This window comes from Tenebrio molitor, chromosome 1 (genome assembly GCF_963966145.1).
Source record: "Tenebrio molitor chromosome 1, icTenMoli1.1, whole genome shotgun sequence".
Taxonomy (NCBI): Eukaryota; Metazoa; Arthropoda; class Insecta; order Coleoptera; family Tenebrionidae; genus Tenebrio; species Tenebrio molitor.
In genome coordinates, this window is record NC_091046.1 from 42,793,602 (window position 1) to 42,812,441 (window position 18,840).

The window sequence follows — 18,840 nt, forward strand, 5'->3', positions numbered from 1 at the left end:
AGGGTGGCGGCCAGTCCGTACTGGATTTCTTTGACGAAACACACCACCCCCAGACCGACTAAATTGAACAGGATGAGCAGCTCCGCCAGGGGTAGGTCCAGGTCGGCGTTGACGAGGTAGCACAACAGTGGGAAAATCGGAACCAGGGCCCATGCCCAGCTCCAGTCTTTCGAGTAGCCATTCTGGAGCCAAACCGTTGTGGTGATGCACGGAAGAGCGAACAGCAACTGGCAGTAGGCGGTGAATCTGTAGACTTCAAGAATTTTGGTGTTGTAGTCGCTGGCCCATCGATACACCCCGATGATGTTGTTTATGGCGATCAGGCCGTAGGTCACGTGGGGGCAAATGAAATTTTGGTCCTTGATCTGGATGAGGCAGTAGATCCCGGTTCCTGCCAAAATGGCGTGGGACAAGGCGATGTGGAATTTTTCATGGGACATGGTCCATCGGGAATTTTGCTCGCAAAAAACGCACTTTTCAAAAATTAACAAAAATGACGTACCTATAATGTCACCGTCAAAAGTGCAAAATGGCCGTTTGTTTCGTTTTAGTTGAGCCGAAGAAAATCATTTGCGCAATTACATCCCATGATTCTAGTTTCAACAGTGTCGGGTGAAGAGGTTTGGAAGATGCGTAAAATGAGACATTAAATTTTATTGCTAGTAATTTCTTTAGTACGTGCGAATGTTTGCTGGCATGAGAAATTGGAAGATGATTGAAATTTTTTGTTGGTTAACTGTGTATATTAATGAACAGGTACGAACACTGCAAGCTGCAATGAGGAACAATTTCTTCCTACTTTGATTAAATTTTCGTTTTAAAATATTTATTTTTTAACCGTGCGCCTGTAATGTGGGCAGCCAGTTATGCAGTTTTTAAGCGCCCTGCTTTACCGGCTGGTCAAATGTTGACAACTGTTTTCCGAGAAAGTTGAAGTTTGTCCATTCTTGTCTGTCGCGGTGCAGTTGCGCAATATCCGTCTCTTTTTAAAAATGGTGAACGAACGTTTACAATAGCTGGTGCAGTAAGTTTGTCTCGTTTTTTTTTCGCAAAATTGAAGCACAAATGCCGGTTATTTAAAGTGTTGATTTGTAGTTTTCAAATTGGACGGACGTAAAATTGTAAAATGTCATCGGGCAACAACATCGAATCCGAATTTCTAAAGTTAAATTCGAAAAATGAGTGGTCGGCAATTTTTCAGGTATTTCATGCTCTCATTCGTTCTTTTTGGCCGTTTAACTGTTCCATGTAGATTAGCTCGAGACCGTACGGTGAACCGACTCGAGACAGGACAATGGAGCTCGAGAATTTCCCGGTTCTGAGTCATGAGTTTCACAGTTAAATGACCAACAATTAAGCAATTAAACACGATCGTTTCCTCACAAGCTGTCCAATTATCGGAATGTGCTCGCTTCGTGATAATCCCCCGATTTGTCCTTCCAGAAAATCCGATCGGAAAGCGCCAAAAACAGCAGTCCTTGCACAGAAGCCCTCAAGCCGCAGAACAAAAACCTGAACAGGTATCGAGACGTCAGCCCCTACGACCACAGCCGAATCGTCCTCGGTCGCGGCACCACCGACTACATCAACGCGAACCTCATCAAAATTGACAAGGCAAACAGACAGTACATACTGACGCAGGGCCCCCTGGTCAACACCGTCAGCCACTTCTGGCTGATGGTGTGGGAGCAGCAGAGCAAAGCCGTGCTGATGCTGAACAAGTTGGTCGAAAAGAAGCAGGAGAAGTGTTACCAATACTGGCCCTCCAAGGTCGGCACCGAGTACGTGATGATGATGGAGGACGTCGGCCTGACCCTTCAGTACATAGAACATCAGGACCATTCGTACTATTTGCAAAGAGTATTGAGATTGACGGATATTAAGACGAAGAATTCCCGCGAGATTTTACAATTTCATTACACGACGTGGCCCGATTTCGGGGTGCCGAGTTCGCCGACCGCGTTTTTAGAGTTCCTACGTAAAGTTAGGGATGCTGGAGTGTTGGAGCCGACCGTCGGGCCCGCCGTCGTCCACTGCTCGGCCGGCATCGGGAGGTCGGGCACATTCTGCCTTGTCGATTCTTGTTTAGTGCTTGTAAGTATGAAGTATTTTTAATCCTTCGAAAAACGTCGTTTATCGCAACGGCGCACTCCTGATTACTTGAAAACTCGTGGAATAATAATGCTCGTTAGTAAATCTAACACTCGAGATAATTCACTTCCAAGAACTTCTCCCCATTCACATAATTTCCTATCGGTTTTGTACAGTCGACGGCAAAACTAATGTCGAGTGGGACGCGTCAGTGACGACGACTCCTACCGCTTATCTTGATCCTAATCTGATCGAGTTTCATTCAAAAGTGCGTCGATTTTTTCTGATCCCGTTCTATTTACTTTAAATACAATTTTAATTGGCAATAAACGTCGAACAACACCTATTTATAGGTTTTATCCGATAAACAATGATGTAATTATTTTATTGAAATTGTGACCTTGAAAACATTTATACACTCGACGGATATACCTACATTTGAACTTTGAAAAATGCCACATCAGTGCTTTCACCGTACCGGACGGTTTTAATCGTAGGTTTAATTTTGTACTACCGAGAAATCTCACCCGATCGATTTTTAAACGGAGTTTCCACTTAAGACGCGACATTTGTTTTGTCATTTACTGTACAAAAGATATCTGCTGATCGCAAACGAACGATCGTTATTGATGGTCAGAATGACGGAGCGAGAACTTCACGATTATCAATTTTATATCAGACTCATAATTTAAACAAAATATGTTATATTTTTTCCAAATCATTGTCGTCTATTTATTAAGGCGAAAAATTACATTATTTGTTTAATCTGTTGATCCAGGCGTTTGTAAAAATGTATTCTTTCAAATATAAAAACTACCAGTCATAAATACCACTGGGCATAAATATTTAGTTAAGTCTACTTAATCTTGATGAGTGTGAGATATCATTAGGAAGTGGAATTTATTTTACGATTTTTAAAATGATAAACATGATAATTTCAGGGAGACTAAAACTTTAAAAAATGATCATATCTACTTTCCTTTTATATTGTTTTATTCAACAATTAATTAATAACAAGTGATTAGAAGGGGTGAGAATAATTAGCCGGTATTTGTGTTAACTTTGTCACAGGAACACAAAAATGTATTGTGTTGGTTTTGCACCTTAATAAATGTAGGAACAATGGTAAAATCCGTCATGGGTTATTAAACCTAGACGACTTAACAAGTGGATCTCACCAAATTAAATTATTATCTACATTCTCAATTTGAAACGTTGAAAGATGATCTACATTCAGATTTAGGCGGTGTTTTTGGCTCTGGAAGCTGGCCGGAGCAAGAGTTGGCCCTGATTGTTATTTTTAATTCGATATTTAGAAATTACAGCTCCGTTGAAAAGTTCGTAAAATTTGAATGGGAATACCCAAAACCCTGCGAAAAGGAAGTTTTTTTTAAATAAAATAGTTTGTTGATAACTGAATAAAAATAGGTGAGGTGTTAATACAAGTGATGTTTTAACTTTTTACCACCAAATGTCGTTTGGATTTAGTAACAGATTCGATGAAGTCGTACAAATTTTATCGTGTTGCTCAAATGTTTTAATGTTTACGACTCGGAAATTCTTGTAATCACAAATTAAATCTGGTAATTTAGGTTTTCATGTTTAATTCATTTTCCGTCTGAAGCGTTGCAGGAGCACATTCGGTAGTGAAGATAATTTGAGTAATTTTTGCTAATTGTAAAGTCTTATTCGTCAACAGAAAAAAAAAATGGAAAGAAAAACGTGCAGTTTGTGAAAGAAACTTAAAAACAAACAAAGAATGTAGTAAGTAAGACTGTCGAAGGGTCTATTGCCACAGAATAAGATTTCTGAGGGACTTCCAGAAGTGAAGATTTATTTTAAATCGCGCACCGTAGGCGTAGTAAATTACTGATTATGTGAAATTACAATTTTTGAAAAATTTCTGCGACTAGTGTTAAAGATGGACGTCGGATAATTGGGTTTGGGGATGTGATGCAGTAAAAAGTCGTAATAGCGATGAGCTACTTAAAAAAATGGGTCCAACAAGAAATAATTATGTATTTACATTACGCATGCGGTAGGCTACGTTTTACAGCGCGAGGTGTTTTAATAAAAACCGAGCGATATAAAATGCCTAAGGGTACTTTTATGTTGGAGCTACGATGAGCGATAAAAGCGGCGACATGGTTTTCAAATGGCAATTCGCTCTTGTCGCCGTTTTTATCGCTCATCGTAGCTCCAACATAAGCGTACCCTAACCCATTAGTAATGTATTAATCTTTTTGGCCTCCTCAACTCTAAATGAGATGTTTACACATTTTGAACAGCTAGGGTATCTTGATTTTTACATACTAATCAAACTATCTGTCATTTTACCGCACGGAATGTGTAAAAGAACAAGAAAAGTTTTAGCATATCACCAGTAAAGTCCATTTATAAATACTTCGACAAGATACCGCTACCATTAATCCGCTCAGTTTTCAAAAATGAACAGAAATTAATTGTTTTTTTCTAATGTCTGATGGTGCCATCTTGTGGTGTAAATCGTAAGCGTGTCAGTTATCGGTATAATAGATTACTTTCTGCCATTTCATTAATTAAATGTCCGTCTTTGACAGGTTTTGCAAAATTATTGGTTACAACAAATTTCAGATTTGAGAAAACAAGTACTTAATGGGTCGTCGGCCAAAAAGATTAATACTATTGGGGATAAATTACTTTGGTCGTCAAAGTCAGTTGACTGACATAAAGTTGTAAAGCAAGCATTAGGACGGTTAACCTTATTTTTTACTACTGTCAACCACTGTCACTGTCAAACTCATCATTGCAAAATGTTAAATACCGAAAAATGGACAACTGAAGGAGATATTCCGAGGAAAAATTGAAAAGGTTTCCACAAGGCAAGTTGGCCCATAGACAATCCCCCAGAAGCAAAGGAGATGATTCTAAATTTTTGAATTGTGCAAGGTGCCATATTTTTGACAAGAGAAAAGTCAATAATTTGAAATTGTCATCACTACTGACTTGACGTTAATGCTTGGTTTACATTAATTTGTTTTGAAGTGACAGAAAAATGACGACCAAAGTATTTTGTCCCCAATAGTACATTACTAATGCGGTAGGCATTTTACATCGCTCAGTTTTTGTTAAAACACGCTGCGCGGTCGTGTTTCAATCTAAAAACCTCGCGCTGTAAAATGTAGCCTACCGCACATGTAATGTAAATAACTATGACAGTAGAATAATGTAAATGAAGTGCAATGCAATAAAGTGTTATTTACAAATGGGTTTAAATTAGAAGTTTTTGCACCGAGTTATTGTCTGTTATCTTGCTGAAGAAAAATACAGTTTCTCGTGTGTTGTGTGCTCTGTATTATGGTCGGGAGTTGTTGTTTTGGGAGTATTGAAGTTTGCCTTTAAAAAGCGAAAATAAATGGTAAAGTAAATATGCTGATGTTCTAAAACAACACGGAAAACAGAAAATGAAATTGTGACCAGCAGTAGAGAAACTTCGAACAAGTGCAGGAACAGATTATTACCAGTTTTTAAAATATTTAACACGAGCCTTGTATCGAATTCCCCAAAAACACTAAAAACTTGATAAGCAGAATACTCTGCACTTGAAAAAGTTTCTGAGTGATTTTTTTGTTCGTGGTACGGAGACAAAATTTACACAATTTAAACAAGTTTATTGCTTTACAGTTTACACAGTCCCTAATAGAAAGTTAATTAGATAAAGCATTTATTTTCCGATTTCAGTAAATACAAATGTGTAATATAAATGATTCGACGAGTACTATAAAAATGTCCTAATTAAAAAAAAATCAACATCAAATGACGATCAACTGTTTTTTCAGTGGCTATTCATACTTTTTTAAATTTAGTTTCGTAGAGAATTTTTTTTTGAATCCAATGATGTTCAAGAAGTTGACCATGGTGTAATGTTTAATAAAAAAAAAAATATACAGGTGTCTTAAAATTATCGTATTCCGAGTTCGGGGCTTAGTAGGGGACAAAGTTAAAAGGTTTAAAAAAAAAAATTGCTGTCACTTTGAAAAAAATATCAAAGTTGCCAATATTTGTTCAAAAGTACCTGATTAATATTCTAGCTATGTTGTATGTACTTCCCTTTTGAACAAAAATTGGAAAAATAAAACTTATTTTTTCGAGAAATGTCTTTTCATTTATGTTTTAATATTTTACGTAATCATCCTCACCACATTTCAAAATGAATGTCAACCATTTATATTTTTTATTTCAAGAAAACATGATGCAAAATTTGAACCTTCAGACCCATATACAGGGTGTCCCAAAAATGGCGTACAAACTACTTACTACCTTATCGAGGATGCTTAAATGTACATGAAAAAAATATGGAAAACATGTTTCCGACAAAAAAATTAATTATTTTTATTATTATTATTAACGATAATACAATGTAAACAAAGATATATTCATACATCATTACCTTGCAATGTTACCGTAGAGGATTTAAAATAATTTTTTCGATTTCCAAAGCTTCTAAATTCTCTATTATGCAGGATTAGATATTGGTAGTGAGTGATCTTGTACTTTGTGATAATATGTACGATTACACGTAGCTGTCATGTCAATTTCATACATATTTTTCAAAATAATTGACCTGTTAAGTACCACTTTCAAAGACCGCCAAATCAGAAAATAAGTCCAATAGAATTTTTTTAACATTGTTCTGGCGTTTACGGTAATCTCTTCTACACCGTAGTGCACCGTTAGTACGCCATTTTTGGGACAGCCTGTATCTTTGTAAAGACCCCCCCTATATTTTTTATTTTATTTTTTCGAGATTCCTGAGACTTTTCCCTACAAGACTCCCGTCTTGGAATACGTTAATTTTGCGACACCCTGAATATCAATTTGATTCCTTATAAAATTCCCAAGGGTGCTTTGATAAATAATCGGAACATTCATTCAACAAGGTGGCGGCCAATTTGAGCAATATTTGTACAAAATGTGTATAAAAGGACCTATGTTCTTGGAATTACGCGGCTCTGTAGTTTTATTGTGTCGAACTATGTCGACCAGTCAAAGCCGTCAAATCAGATGTCAACAGTCAAATATCAAATTATTAAATCATAGCGTCAGTTGTGAATTCGACGTCTTACTTGTTTTCCTTGTGATTTTATTCAGTTTTTCCGTATTCAGATACAGATAGTCTCTGTTTTTCTATGCGCGATGTATCTTTTTTTTTATTGAATAGAACTAAATAACGGAGTCTTGCGTTGCGGCGTTTTTTGCAATCGATATTGGCGCCATAGAAATGCAGCTCTTGAATCGGAGCGTTGCCCAAATGGAACAACATATTATATCTCAATTATCCTTGATAATATTCAAGTGTTACTTATATCAACATTCCAAAAATATGTTGCTACAATTTTTCCTATGGAGGAAGCTGCACTAAATTTTAGAGGAAATGGTGAACACTCGTGTCTTTACTCCATATTTTGTCGTTTCGAACCCAATTCTGACTCTTTGCAGAGCTTAAAATCCACGAACCAGTTCTTAATTACCGAACATCAAGGTGCAGATTCTACAAATACTTCAGTCACATCTTCATGCGGCGGGAAATCCTTCTTTCAGAAGTGTGTTATTTTCTTACTGCTCGAATCACACAAAAACAGACAGCGACGACATTTCACGTATCTTTGATAAACCGTTTTTCATCTGTTAATCAACTCTCGATCGGAAAATGAAAAGGAAACATGGTAATAAAAATATCGTATCTGCGTGTTTTGCTTTCTTTTTGTTGGTTTAATCATACCAAATTAGTTTTTGAATAGAGAACTACAATTTACGAACTTTTCGCCGGCAGTGAATATCAGATTCTGTCAGAACACCTCCAGTCCTCGAAGTAAAATATGATCTGCAACAATACATGTTTGAATTTTTTGAAAGGAAGAAACTAAAGAAGAATTGAAATTCTTTTTGAAGATGCCTCCCTGAGAGCGATTTAACCGGCTGGCGCTTTTTCAGATTGAAAAATTCGGCCTAAATTCCGTAGACGTTAAGGAAATTTTATACGAAATGCGAAGCTATCGAATGGGTCTCATCCAAACGCCCGAACAACTGAGATTCTCCTACCAAGCGATCATCGAGGGTGCCAAGCAACTCCTCGATCCGAATTCGAGTCCACAGGTACGTCTTGGAAAGCTGTAGTTTCCGTTCTTCTCAAGCAGACTTGTTTTTGTAGAAGCCACGCACCTCCTTCGATCCCAACAAACTCCTCCCCAAACTGTAACCTTCTCCAGTGTCGAACCAAAAAAAAAAAAACACGTGTTTTGTTCGTTAGGAAAATCACATATCCCCGGTCGAAAACGAAGCGGGAGACGCCGTGGCGTCCGACTCGGACGACGATGGACCGCCGCCTCCTCCGCCGCCCAGAATGGACAGCCTCAAGAAACAGAACGGCACCCCCATCGACAGGCCGCTTCCGAATATTCCCAAGAGCGTGTCGCTGAACGAGTTCACCTACGAAGGCGACAGTGATGAGGTAAGAGGACGCGGATTTTTGCCGACGGGCGACTTCCGAAGAAATGTGAAAGTTCAATCTGGCGTGACGTTCAGTGGAAAGTGTGGCGTGGCGGCGTTCCGCTAACGGGAAGCGATGTGGATGCTCGAAAATGTAAGGTCATCGCATGACAAGTGCTGCACGCTCTGTTTCGCGATTTTCTTCGATCGGGCAAGATGACGCAGGTTTCGCGTATGCAACAAAGGCACATGTCGATTCGGATCCGCAGATATTCTAAAGATAGAACGACATTAAGTTTTTATAGAGTAAACAGGAAATTGTCAATTTCGACCGCATCAGAGGAAAGCACTGCGAATCGACGCAGAAATTTTCATTGCGAATGAAATTGTAAGTCGGAGCGTTACGAAATGGAATACGAGTTAGCACTGGACTAAAGCGGCGTCTTAGTATGGTAAATTAAAAAAAAACTCCTGGACTGTCAAGAGGAAAATTTGAATAAAATGTTCGTTTTGAGTGTACTTTGGTTATAAAATTTTCTCTCTAGAGTGTACTTACGTCATACAGAAACAAAATAAATTTAGGTTATGTTTTGGTTTTAAAAGCTTTTACAGCGAAACGCGGCCACAGAGAAATGGAGTAATTTAATAAAGTCTGTAAATAAAACGTAATACATATGTAATTTGTTGTGGCCATTTTCTTCACGGTAATAAAACTACCAATTTTGAATCAATTTGACAATATAAAATTTAAACAAAGGAATAATTTGAAAAATCACGAATACCAACCGGGTAATTAAAAAAAACTAGTGAATTAATTTAATTCGACAACAAACATTTTTGACAGTCCAGATGTTTTTTTGAATTTACGATATTAAAATTGTGCTGGTAATACAAAATCATCGTATAACACCATCTCTTAAAATCAGCTAAATCAATAATTGTAACATGCTTGTGAACAATGATAATAATCGGAAATCGCTCGAATCAAACATTTTTATCGAAATTTTTGGAATAATGTTTGCAATTGGGTCACATTATCAAGGAAGAAGTATTTACTTCTAAGCACAATATACAGTGCATTTTTTTTAACTGTTGCCATAGGGAATTGCATGGTAAAACTTATACCCCCTGTTAACTTTTGTTCTGATGAAAATATTCAAACCATTTTTGGAACAAAGTTTGAAGATTTTTTAAACTATCGGATAGATTACAATTCAATATCCTAAACTGTCGAAAAAGTTGTGAAAAAAATATTTTCTAGCGCGTCGGAATAATAGCACGTCGAGCGGCCGCCAGAATAGCGTCCGTGTCGGCTCAACCAGCACCTGACCATCTCCAGTTTTGACTTTTGTCACTTTCATTTAAAAAATAGCGAGATCTCCTGGAGGCTATGATTAAATTAATTAGCTTTTGGAAGGCAGAACATGTAAACATTTATTTATTAAAAAAAATAAAACGTTAACGCACAAATAACTCAACAAATTAACAGAAATTATTAAAAGAAATGTTCAAAGTGTTTTCCTTCGACTGCTAGACAATGTCCCAAGCGATCTTGAAAGTTTCTTCGCGTGTTATTCTTGCCCTTAATTCCTCCCCAGTTTCTGGTTGACCTCTTATGCGTTTTTTTAACTGTTGCTGTTGGGAATTGCATGGTAAAAATCAGTGGCGGCTCGTAACAATTTTGGCTGGGTGGGCAGACATTTTAATGTTATTATTACATTTTTTATTATGTTTGTTGTAATTGCTGGAAAGGAATTTCTGTGTTAGTCACTGCTAATTGCAGTGTCCAGCAAGAACCTACGGGAAGGTTCAGAAAATCTCTTGCCGGGAAAGGAATTAGAAATAGGAAGTGTTATTTGTTATTATGGAAGTGATGAGAGTGTTAATATAGAGTCAACAAAAATAACAAATTTTCCATAAACATAAAACAAAAAATAAATTCTCAATAAAGTAAATAAAATAAATTCTAAATAAAATAAAAAACAAAATATAACATTATTATTAACTAAACTAAAATAAATATGAACAAAAAATGATGTTACATTTTTTTATAAATTAAATCGATCGGCGAAATAATCAATTACCTGGTCAAAAAATGTATCCGTTTTACGCAATGATTTTATTAATTCTTTTTCTATCGAAATTTGACTGAGATTATTTAGTCGAAATTGATCTATTGTGTTGAATCATAAGAAGACAAGAATTCCGCGAGAGTTCCCTATAATTACCGCGATTTGACGAGTCTTCTTTTTTATTGTGACCTCGGAAAGCTCAATTCTTGGGTACCCAAAAAAATTGTCCTATCGATGAGACGTTTTAATTTCCCGATTACTTTTCCAAAGAATTTTCTATGTTTTGCTTTCCAAATAATTTTAATTTTAAGGCCGCGTACGTATGATCTTTAGATTTCCCGTGTTTTTCGATCGATTGATGCAACGTCTTCAAATTATCGATTCCTGTCGTACACGATGGGCTTTTTAATTTGGAATTGTTGAATAAAAGACAGGGCCAGCAAAAAAAATTACTTTTGATTTCACTACCCGTCAGCCAATGACACGATGAATTATATTTACGATTAGAATGAATTTAATGAAGGGGTTCGCCTCTAATTGTTTAATAAAAACTTTGTCATCGTACGATAATTTATTAAACGCGTTTGTCATTAACCAAATCACCGTTATTTCTTACTAATTCTCGCAAATTCTTCGTGACGAATTGACGAACTACCACACGAAAACCAACGATCTTGCCAACGACTAAGTTGTGCGGACGTTACCGATTAGGTACCGATTCTTGACGAAGTTACAGGGAAGACATGTCTCGCCTGCCACGAGAGTACGAGTATTATACGAATGAATTTATTTATTATCGTTTTAATAGCTTTATGGTTTATTTTAGTCATATGCTGTCGCGGAGGTTTTTGAAGATTTTTCTCTGATATTCAACTTTCTTTTATAACTTTTTTAAATATTTTTAGGAATAACGCCAGCGTTTTGCAAAAATTAAATCTTGGCCAAAGAAAAATTATTTTAATATTTTTTTTATTTAAAATTAAGTGAATAATTTCTCACAATTACTAGTTATTTCAATGTATCTTAGCCCTAAATATTATTACACAAAATTTGGAATAAATCAATTGAACAGGTTGGGAGAAATTAAATAAAATGTATGTACAAATGAATGCTTTTCACTCAGGGCAGACATGTCTTGCCTTAATTACTCAAGCTTAAACAAACGTTTCTACTTCGGTCTCTTTCTTTCGCAGTTTCGCACGGTTAGCCATAATACGCGTAGAGCTTTCATATTTCAACGAACACCTCTCAGGGAAGACATGTCTACCCTGACAAAAATTCGCCTTGGAATATAAAAACATTTACTTTCTAATAACAAATCATCAATTAAATAATTGGTAAATTTAAAAATTAAAATACATAAATTTAAAAATTAAAATACATAAATTTAAAAAAAATATGTCATTTGGTTTTGGGTGGGCACTGCCCACCCTGCCACCCCTGACGAGCCGCCACTGGTAAAAATTATACCCTCTGTTAACTTATGATCCACTGCAGATTTGGTGCGAATTTTTATTTTTTTTTAATAAATCATTAATAAGACTATGTAATGCATACATACTGTTTGAACAACGAACGACAAGCAGTTTTATTTTACTAATTTTACTCTTCAAAGTTGAAATTAATTAACGTAAATAATTTGACAAAACACGTAGTAGGCGCTATTTATTTTTTAAATGAAAGTGACAAAAGTCAAAAGTGGAGATAGTCAGGTCTCAGGTGCTTGTTGAGCCGACAGGAACGCTATTCTGGCGACCGCTCGACGTACTATTATTCCGGCGCGCTAGAAATATTTTTTCACAACTTTTTCGACAGTTTAGGATATTGAATTGTAATCTATCCGATAGTTTAAAAAATCTTCCAACTTTGTTCCAAAAATGGTTTGAATATTTTGATCAGAACAAAAGTTAACAGGGGGTACAAGTTTTACCATGCAATTCCCTATGGCAACAGTTAAAAAAAATGCACTGTATATGTAATTACATTCTTTTTGATTTAAGTGTTACCGATATAAATTGTGTTTTTAAATTATCGGCCATTTTTTTGGAACTTCTACATTCGCCGATGGTCTCGTTTTGTTTTGGTTTAAAGAACTGAATAAGAAGTCCAACAGTTTTTTCAATCTCCTTTTTAGTTTAAACGTGATTCCTGCAAGCCTCGTCGCTTTTATCAGTTTCATGATAGAAGTAGACTGCAGATAATTCTAACGTTTTTTGCGATTAATAAAACAGTGTCGATTTACGGTACTGTATGTTTTCCTGGTTTGAGAGTGTAAATCATTACTTCCTTGAGCAATCAAATCAATAAATAAATTGCGATGACTTTGGGATCACCGCACATTTCCACTTTAAAGTTTGTTAGCAAAATCGTAAGTTTCGTTGAAGATTTCTTTGTCTTAAAATATAAAAGTTAAAAGTTTGAGAAAAAGTGCTTGATGATTTTGATTGTATAAGTGTTTTGTTGTTTCTTTGAACGATTTTCGGTGTGGAGTGGCAAGAAAATGGCACCGGGAAGATAATAATTGAACAACGAAAGTTTCCTCAAACCATTCGGTACGCAATTATTGTCAAGCCATTCCAATAAACAGGTAGAAATGAAGATGCAAATGTTGTACAGTCGTGAGCAATAAATTTTGGTCGTCAAGGTCATTCTTTGAAATCGAAAATGCTCCAAAATTTATTGCTCGTGACAGGACATTCACCAGAAATTGGTGCAGAATTAAACTCGAGCCAAAACGCAAGAATATCTGGTTAACGTAAAGAAATAACTTCAACCAAGAAACTTAAACGGAAGTTTTGCCCAAAAAAAAATCACTTTTAAGGGAAACGTGATGATCCAAGTAAAAAGGAAGATAGGTCTCCTCAAAGTCCAGATCTCAGTCCCATAGAACTTGTGTGGGATGATTTGGAAAGAATAGTGCGAAATGTGATTTCAACCAATGGTATCAAAAATTCTAAAGTAATTCCACAAAGATACCACCGAAAAACCGATGTTGAATTTTCTTGTGAAAAATGTGAAAAGCTTTTAAGGGATGGTGTACGTACAGATGGAATTTTATGATAATTTTTCTTTTCAAGCTAAACAGAAGGAACTGGAATAGGATAACGCCCAAATTGAAAATTGCAGAAAAATCCACCAGTAACTATTAATTGACTTACTATTTCTACAAACTATTTTAATTGAATTTTTTTTCTGAAAAAGATTAAATTCTTTTTAATCCAGTAGTTAACGATTCAGATTATTTCTGAAACATTCGGCTTGTTAAGGTTACGGCAAATGTGTGGTCTCTGTTCGGATAATTTTTTCAGAGAATCTTATCGTATGTGGTGAATTTCCATAATATTATAAGCCAGAATTCTAAATTAACCGATAAGAGTTAATGATTTGTTATTGTTATTTGTTTCATAACAAGTTTATTTTTAATCATAATCCAAAATCAAACGCTGATAGTGCTTTGATAATTTTATAGAAATTAAAAAAAATAAAATAAAACAAAACAGGAGTATTTCAATCAGAATTTTGTCCTAAAAAGTGTTCGTTTGCATAAATATTTTTCTTAAAAATAAGACTTTATCGAACGGATAAATCGAACGGTTGCGTTTTAATTTTTATTTTTTCTATTTTGCGTTTATAATAAAGCTATTACAGCACTCAAAAGAGTGCGTTAATAGCTGATTTTAATACTGTAATAGATTAGTACAATTCACATTGTAACTTTCAATGTCAAACATCAAATGTCAAAAACGCGAAATCACGCTAAACAAACGATATAACAATAACTAAATTAAACTTTCAAATGTTCCACTGTAACATTTGTGTTACCAACCACCATAAAATTCCCCAAATTTTAAAACAGCGATTTTTCATTTAAAAAGGCGCAACATATAGCGTGATCAACAATACTGAGTCTGTTGGCAATGAAACAATTGAAAAATATTGGTGTTTTTTTTTGTTTCGTAATTGGCACTGACCGGATGTTTTAACTGAATACAACCTTTAAAAAAAAAATAGGTTATGTCGGTTATGTTTATGCTATTAAAAAAGTGAACCTTTGATGGTAAATTTCAAATTTGCCTGTCAAAGCTGACAACCCGAAGTGCGTTTAGATCACAGTGATACCAAAATCATTCAAATTTTATTGTTACCAATAGATTCAGTCATTCTTGTTCACGCCGTAGAAAAAATAGTGTATGATACTCGTACCTCGTTTATAAGCCATTTTGTAGTGCGTACTCCTCCATGGCACTCCCCGCAAGTTTGTCGTGCCCTAAACCCTTACGTGCTGCAAAATGCTTCTTACAAGACTTGTATCATAATATGCTATTTCGAAATCTAGAAAGTTCCGCGCACAGAACAGGTTATTGGTATAGGAAATTCATTTTTGTAATGACGAACTAGCTGGAACTTCTTTTTTGTTAGTTTTTTTTTTACAAAATAAATAAAAATTAGACAGTTGGCAAAAGATTTAAATTTATCATATTATTGTCGCTGCCGTAATGAATGAATTTCCAAAACGGAGTAGAGCATCAGTAAGCAAACAGATGAAGCAGCACATTTTAAAAGCTTTCAACAAAATAAAAGAAATTACTCAAGGAGATAATAGAAACGTAATGAAAAAGTACAAAACTGTAGAAACAAATAACGTGATCCATAACCTAACTTTTTAAAATCCCAAATTCGCGGTAAGGTGTGTTCACAAGACAAAAGTTACTAAATTTAGTAACTCTAGTTGGTCATTACAAAGATGAATTTACTATAGTTTGCAGCAACATCAGCTTGATGGCAAGGTTAGTAGAACTGACTAATTTGTATAGTAGGTTGCCTCGTTGCCATTTAAAACGTGAGTTTCATCCCCGAGAAAAGTTACTCGTGACGCCATAATGCACTAAACTTTTACGACAGAATCTGTCGATCATGCATTAGGTGTTCCCTCACTAGAATTATACTCCATTTTTTTTTAAATCAATTGTCAAAGTGTTGTCATGTTGGTATAAGCCACTGGTTATTTGATAGTTATTAGATTGGCAACGTAAAATGTCAACTGTATGTCAGTCATTTTGATGTAAAGGCGCTTGCGCTATTGAAGGCGCAATTACATTTAAATAAAAATACAAAGTTAAATGAGTTTCCGAAGACAAGGATCTAACACAACGAGAAAAATTGGCTATGATTAGATTACGTGAAGAAATGCAGACAAAAAAACCGATCATGCTAAATTGCAATAAAGATGCACACATCATATTCGAGGTATTTTCTTTTAATATATGGGTTCGTCACTGCGAGGAACTGATTAGAGAGGACTGGAAAAAATTGATGGGAAATCTACCAATTGAGGACATTCCCCTTCCGCAGAATCATATTCGGAAGACGATTGGGGGTTAGATTCTGAAAATGAATAGGTAAACTGCTTATATAACCCATTAAATAAATTCCCATTTTCCTGTATATGTTAAGTTGCACTTTTTAGTGTGATTAGCGTCTTTATTTCTGTCTTTTGGTATAAAATTTGGTTACACTTGAAACTTTTCTGACATTTGAAAATTACTGATATAACCTCAAACCTGATCTAGGGAGATTTTACGATAGAGGTGAAACGAAAGGTTTTAGGGTGGTACAGCCTGGTCTCTGAGGGAATTTTGACATTGACAATTGATTTTTTAAAAAATTGGACTATAATTCCAGAAAAAAAACACCCAATAAACTCCACGGAGCTGATAAACCTTGAGCTCTATTCGAACACTCAAAATTTCTGGGTTGATTTTACGTCACGAGTTCCTTTTCCCTCTCAGCCCCCAATTTTCAACGAGGCAACCTATAAACTATAAAAATTAGTCAGTTCTACCAACCTTGCTTGATGGCGGCGCTGCCGTCATCTAGCCAACCCTACTCGAACATGCATTTTACCGGCCGCTTAAATATAAAGGAAACATTTTCCAAAAAGTCAAATCGATCGAGACGTCTCCCGTTAAGTTGGCGTAAGTTGCGTTTCGTCACGTCACGACGGCACGCGAAATGTCGAAGCGATTAAATTTTAGGTGAAAATGCTCTTGCGACCCTTACGAGATATCACGTTTGTCAACTCGGACGACAGCGTGTCACTGTCGACGAAGTACCACAGAGTACTGAACGAAACCCGTCAGCATAACACGGTTCCCACTTGTAATTTTCTTTTGTAGTACATTCCAAGCGGTCCGCTGCCCGTGGTGCCCGCCGACGAGGAAGAGGAGGACGAGGACCGCACCAGCGACGATGATCTGGACGAACTGTTGAGCCCCTACTCGGAAACGTCGAACGTTTCGGAAAGGTGAGATCGGTTCGAGGCTTCCACGAGAGCGAAGCAATAACGAAACGTAACCCTTGTTTCAGCATATCGTCGGCCGAGCTGAGGCATCGCAAACGCATGGAGCAAAGAGAAAAGCTCGAGGCCCAAGTGAGAGACATGAAACGGCGACAGCAAGCGAACGAGCAGTGGACACAACTGAAGAGGTCTCTATACAAACCTTTATTTATAGCGGGCACTCTTGTTTTGGGCGGGGGCCTCGTCGCCTATCTTTATTTTAAAGATTAAAAAATTTACCCAAGACATGTGTTAATAAGTCTATCGATGGTGAGAGCTGTTTCGGCTAGTTTTGATCACGTATCCAATTAAACGTTATAGTTTTTAAATTTTATGTATATTATTATCCACAAATGTTTTTGGTAGCACTGATAAACTTTATTTGAAACTTGTAATACGAATCGAGCTTCTACATATATTTTTTTTTCTTCCTCTGGAGACATCGTCAACTTCTGAATTACATATCAAAATGTTGTCTTATCTACTTTTATGTTTTACTGTGTATCAATTTTGTAATATTTATTTACGTAAACTACCAGATTATCACATTTTTACCGCTCATGTTGTTGGAAGTAAATATTTTTAATGTTACCACACACATCACGATGTGACTTTCTTCCTGGCTTTCCCATTAAACTTATTGTCATCAGTACATCACACATTTTCCACCAGCTTTGTTTATTTTAACATCTTCATTACTAATTTATTGCTCGAGTCCGGTGGGGCGAGATTAACATTAAAAATCATTTAGCAACAACACTCATTATTCCGTTCACTGCCGAAACGATTTATGCCGATTTTGCGCCCTTCCCTCAAAACATGAATCGTTTCTGTGATCCCCCCTTTATTATTATTTTTACTTCGGTACCTACCCTATCGCATTTCATTTCATTTTTTAATCATTGTAGTAGGTATATATGATGTAACGAGAATGTAGCAACAAATATACATGTAGTGGAAAGATTGGGTAAGAAAAAGACTGACAGAGATTACCACCAAGCATCATTCCTTTTTTACGTCTCTAGCTGTTGATCGGTCGAAAGTTTAACTTTGGTGGTAGTCCTCGCACGTTGAGTTGGCATCGTATTCGTTGGACGGTCGTAGTTTTATACGTGTGGAGAGTCGATGTCGAGCGATGGCCGACGCAGGTCTTTGCGCAGCGTGACGGAAGACCTCCGTCCGCCATCGCCGATCGCTGTAGGTACGTTATCTCTTCGTTTAAATCAAATTACAGGGTGCTTGTTGGACGAACTGAAGTGCACAGAGCATTTTTTTAAAACTTTACCAACATTTTCCGACTTCAGGAAATGAAAAACAAAATTTTCCGAGAATTTTGTACCTTGTTTACACATTCCTTTTAAGTGCCTACGAAATGCTGTTAACTGCGTCGACAATATGAATTTGATTGTGTTGTTATTATGATTTAAAACTAGAATGTGACAATCGGTTTGAAGTTTGTTTATATATCTGGACCGCCGATTATTTGTGATTAATTAATATTTTCTCAAGAATTTTTATGGATATTCAATAAATATATTAAAAAATTTAAACAGATTGTTTAATATACCTGAGTTTCTTCTTTCAGGCCTAAAACTTCACTTCAAGACTGACATTTGAACTTTTTCTGGAGAAGACTGGACTATGATACATTCAGATTAGTTGAAGATAAGTTCTGCGGTCTTACTTTTTAGTAAAACTAGTCGAAATTTTCTAGGTACGTTCGAATTGTAGCATGTATCATAATTTTTGTTGTTCACTCCACTCGAGATGTCAATTTTCGCGTTAGCTGTCTGTAGTAAGCGTCTCATTTTGTACTAATAGTAAGAACGCAGCTAATCGTCCTGAAATTGCCATCCGCATACTGTATAACCA

General features: G+C 36.1%; 2 protein-coding genes across 4 annotated transcripts in view; one reads left to right on the forward strand and one right to left on the reverse strand.

Moving 5' to 3' along the window:
• The window catches only part of LOC138132726 (sodium-dependent neutral amino acid transporter B(0)AT3), a 71,679-nt gene that overhangs the window by 52,278 nt on the left and 561 nt on the right, over nt 1-18,840 (reverse strand). The window lies entirely within an intron of this gene.
• Nucleotides 900-18,816, forward strand: Ptp61F (Protein tyrosine phosphatase 61F). Of its 3 annotated transcripts, none has more exons than XM_069050431.1 (7): nt 900-1,024; nt 1,096-1,201; nt 1,444-2,094; nt 8,065-8,226; nt 8,381-8,581; nt 16,808-16,935; nt 16,998-18,518. In XM_069050431.1, the coding sequence occupies exons 2-7, from the start codon at nt 1,127-1,129 to the stop codon at nt 17,197-17,199; spliced, it is 1,419 nt and encodes a 472-aa protein (XP_068906532.1). In that variant the 5' UTR covers nt 900-1,024; nt 1,096-1,126; the 3' UTR covers nt 17,200-18,518. The 3 variants fall into 3 exon arrangements, with proteins under 3 accessions (XP_068906532.1, XP_068906540.1, XP_068906522.1); XM_069050439.1 differs by adding an exon at nt 18,554-18,816 and having other exon boundaries at nt 957-1,201; nt 16,998-17,117; XM_069050421.1 differs by having other exon boundaries at nt 957-1,201.

Bases quoted from the DNA above. Each gene is read 5' to 3' on its own strand.
- Ptp61F (XM_069050431.1), top strand. From the start codon at position 1,127: ATGTCATCGGGCAACAACATCGAATCCGAATTTCTAAAGTTAAATTCG. The intron at 2,095-8,064 runs GTAAGTATGAAG...GCGCTTTTTCAG, and splicing joins TCGATTCTTGTTTAGTGCTT to ATTGAAAAATTCGGCCTAAA. The intron at 16,936-16,997 runs GTGAGATCGGTT...CCCTTGTTTCAG, and splicing joins ACGTCGAACGTTTCGGAAAG to CATATCGTCGGCCGAGCTGA.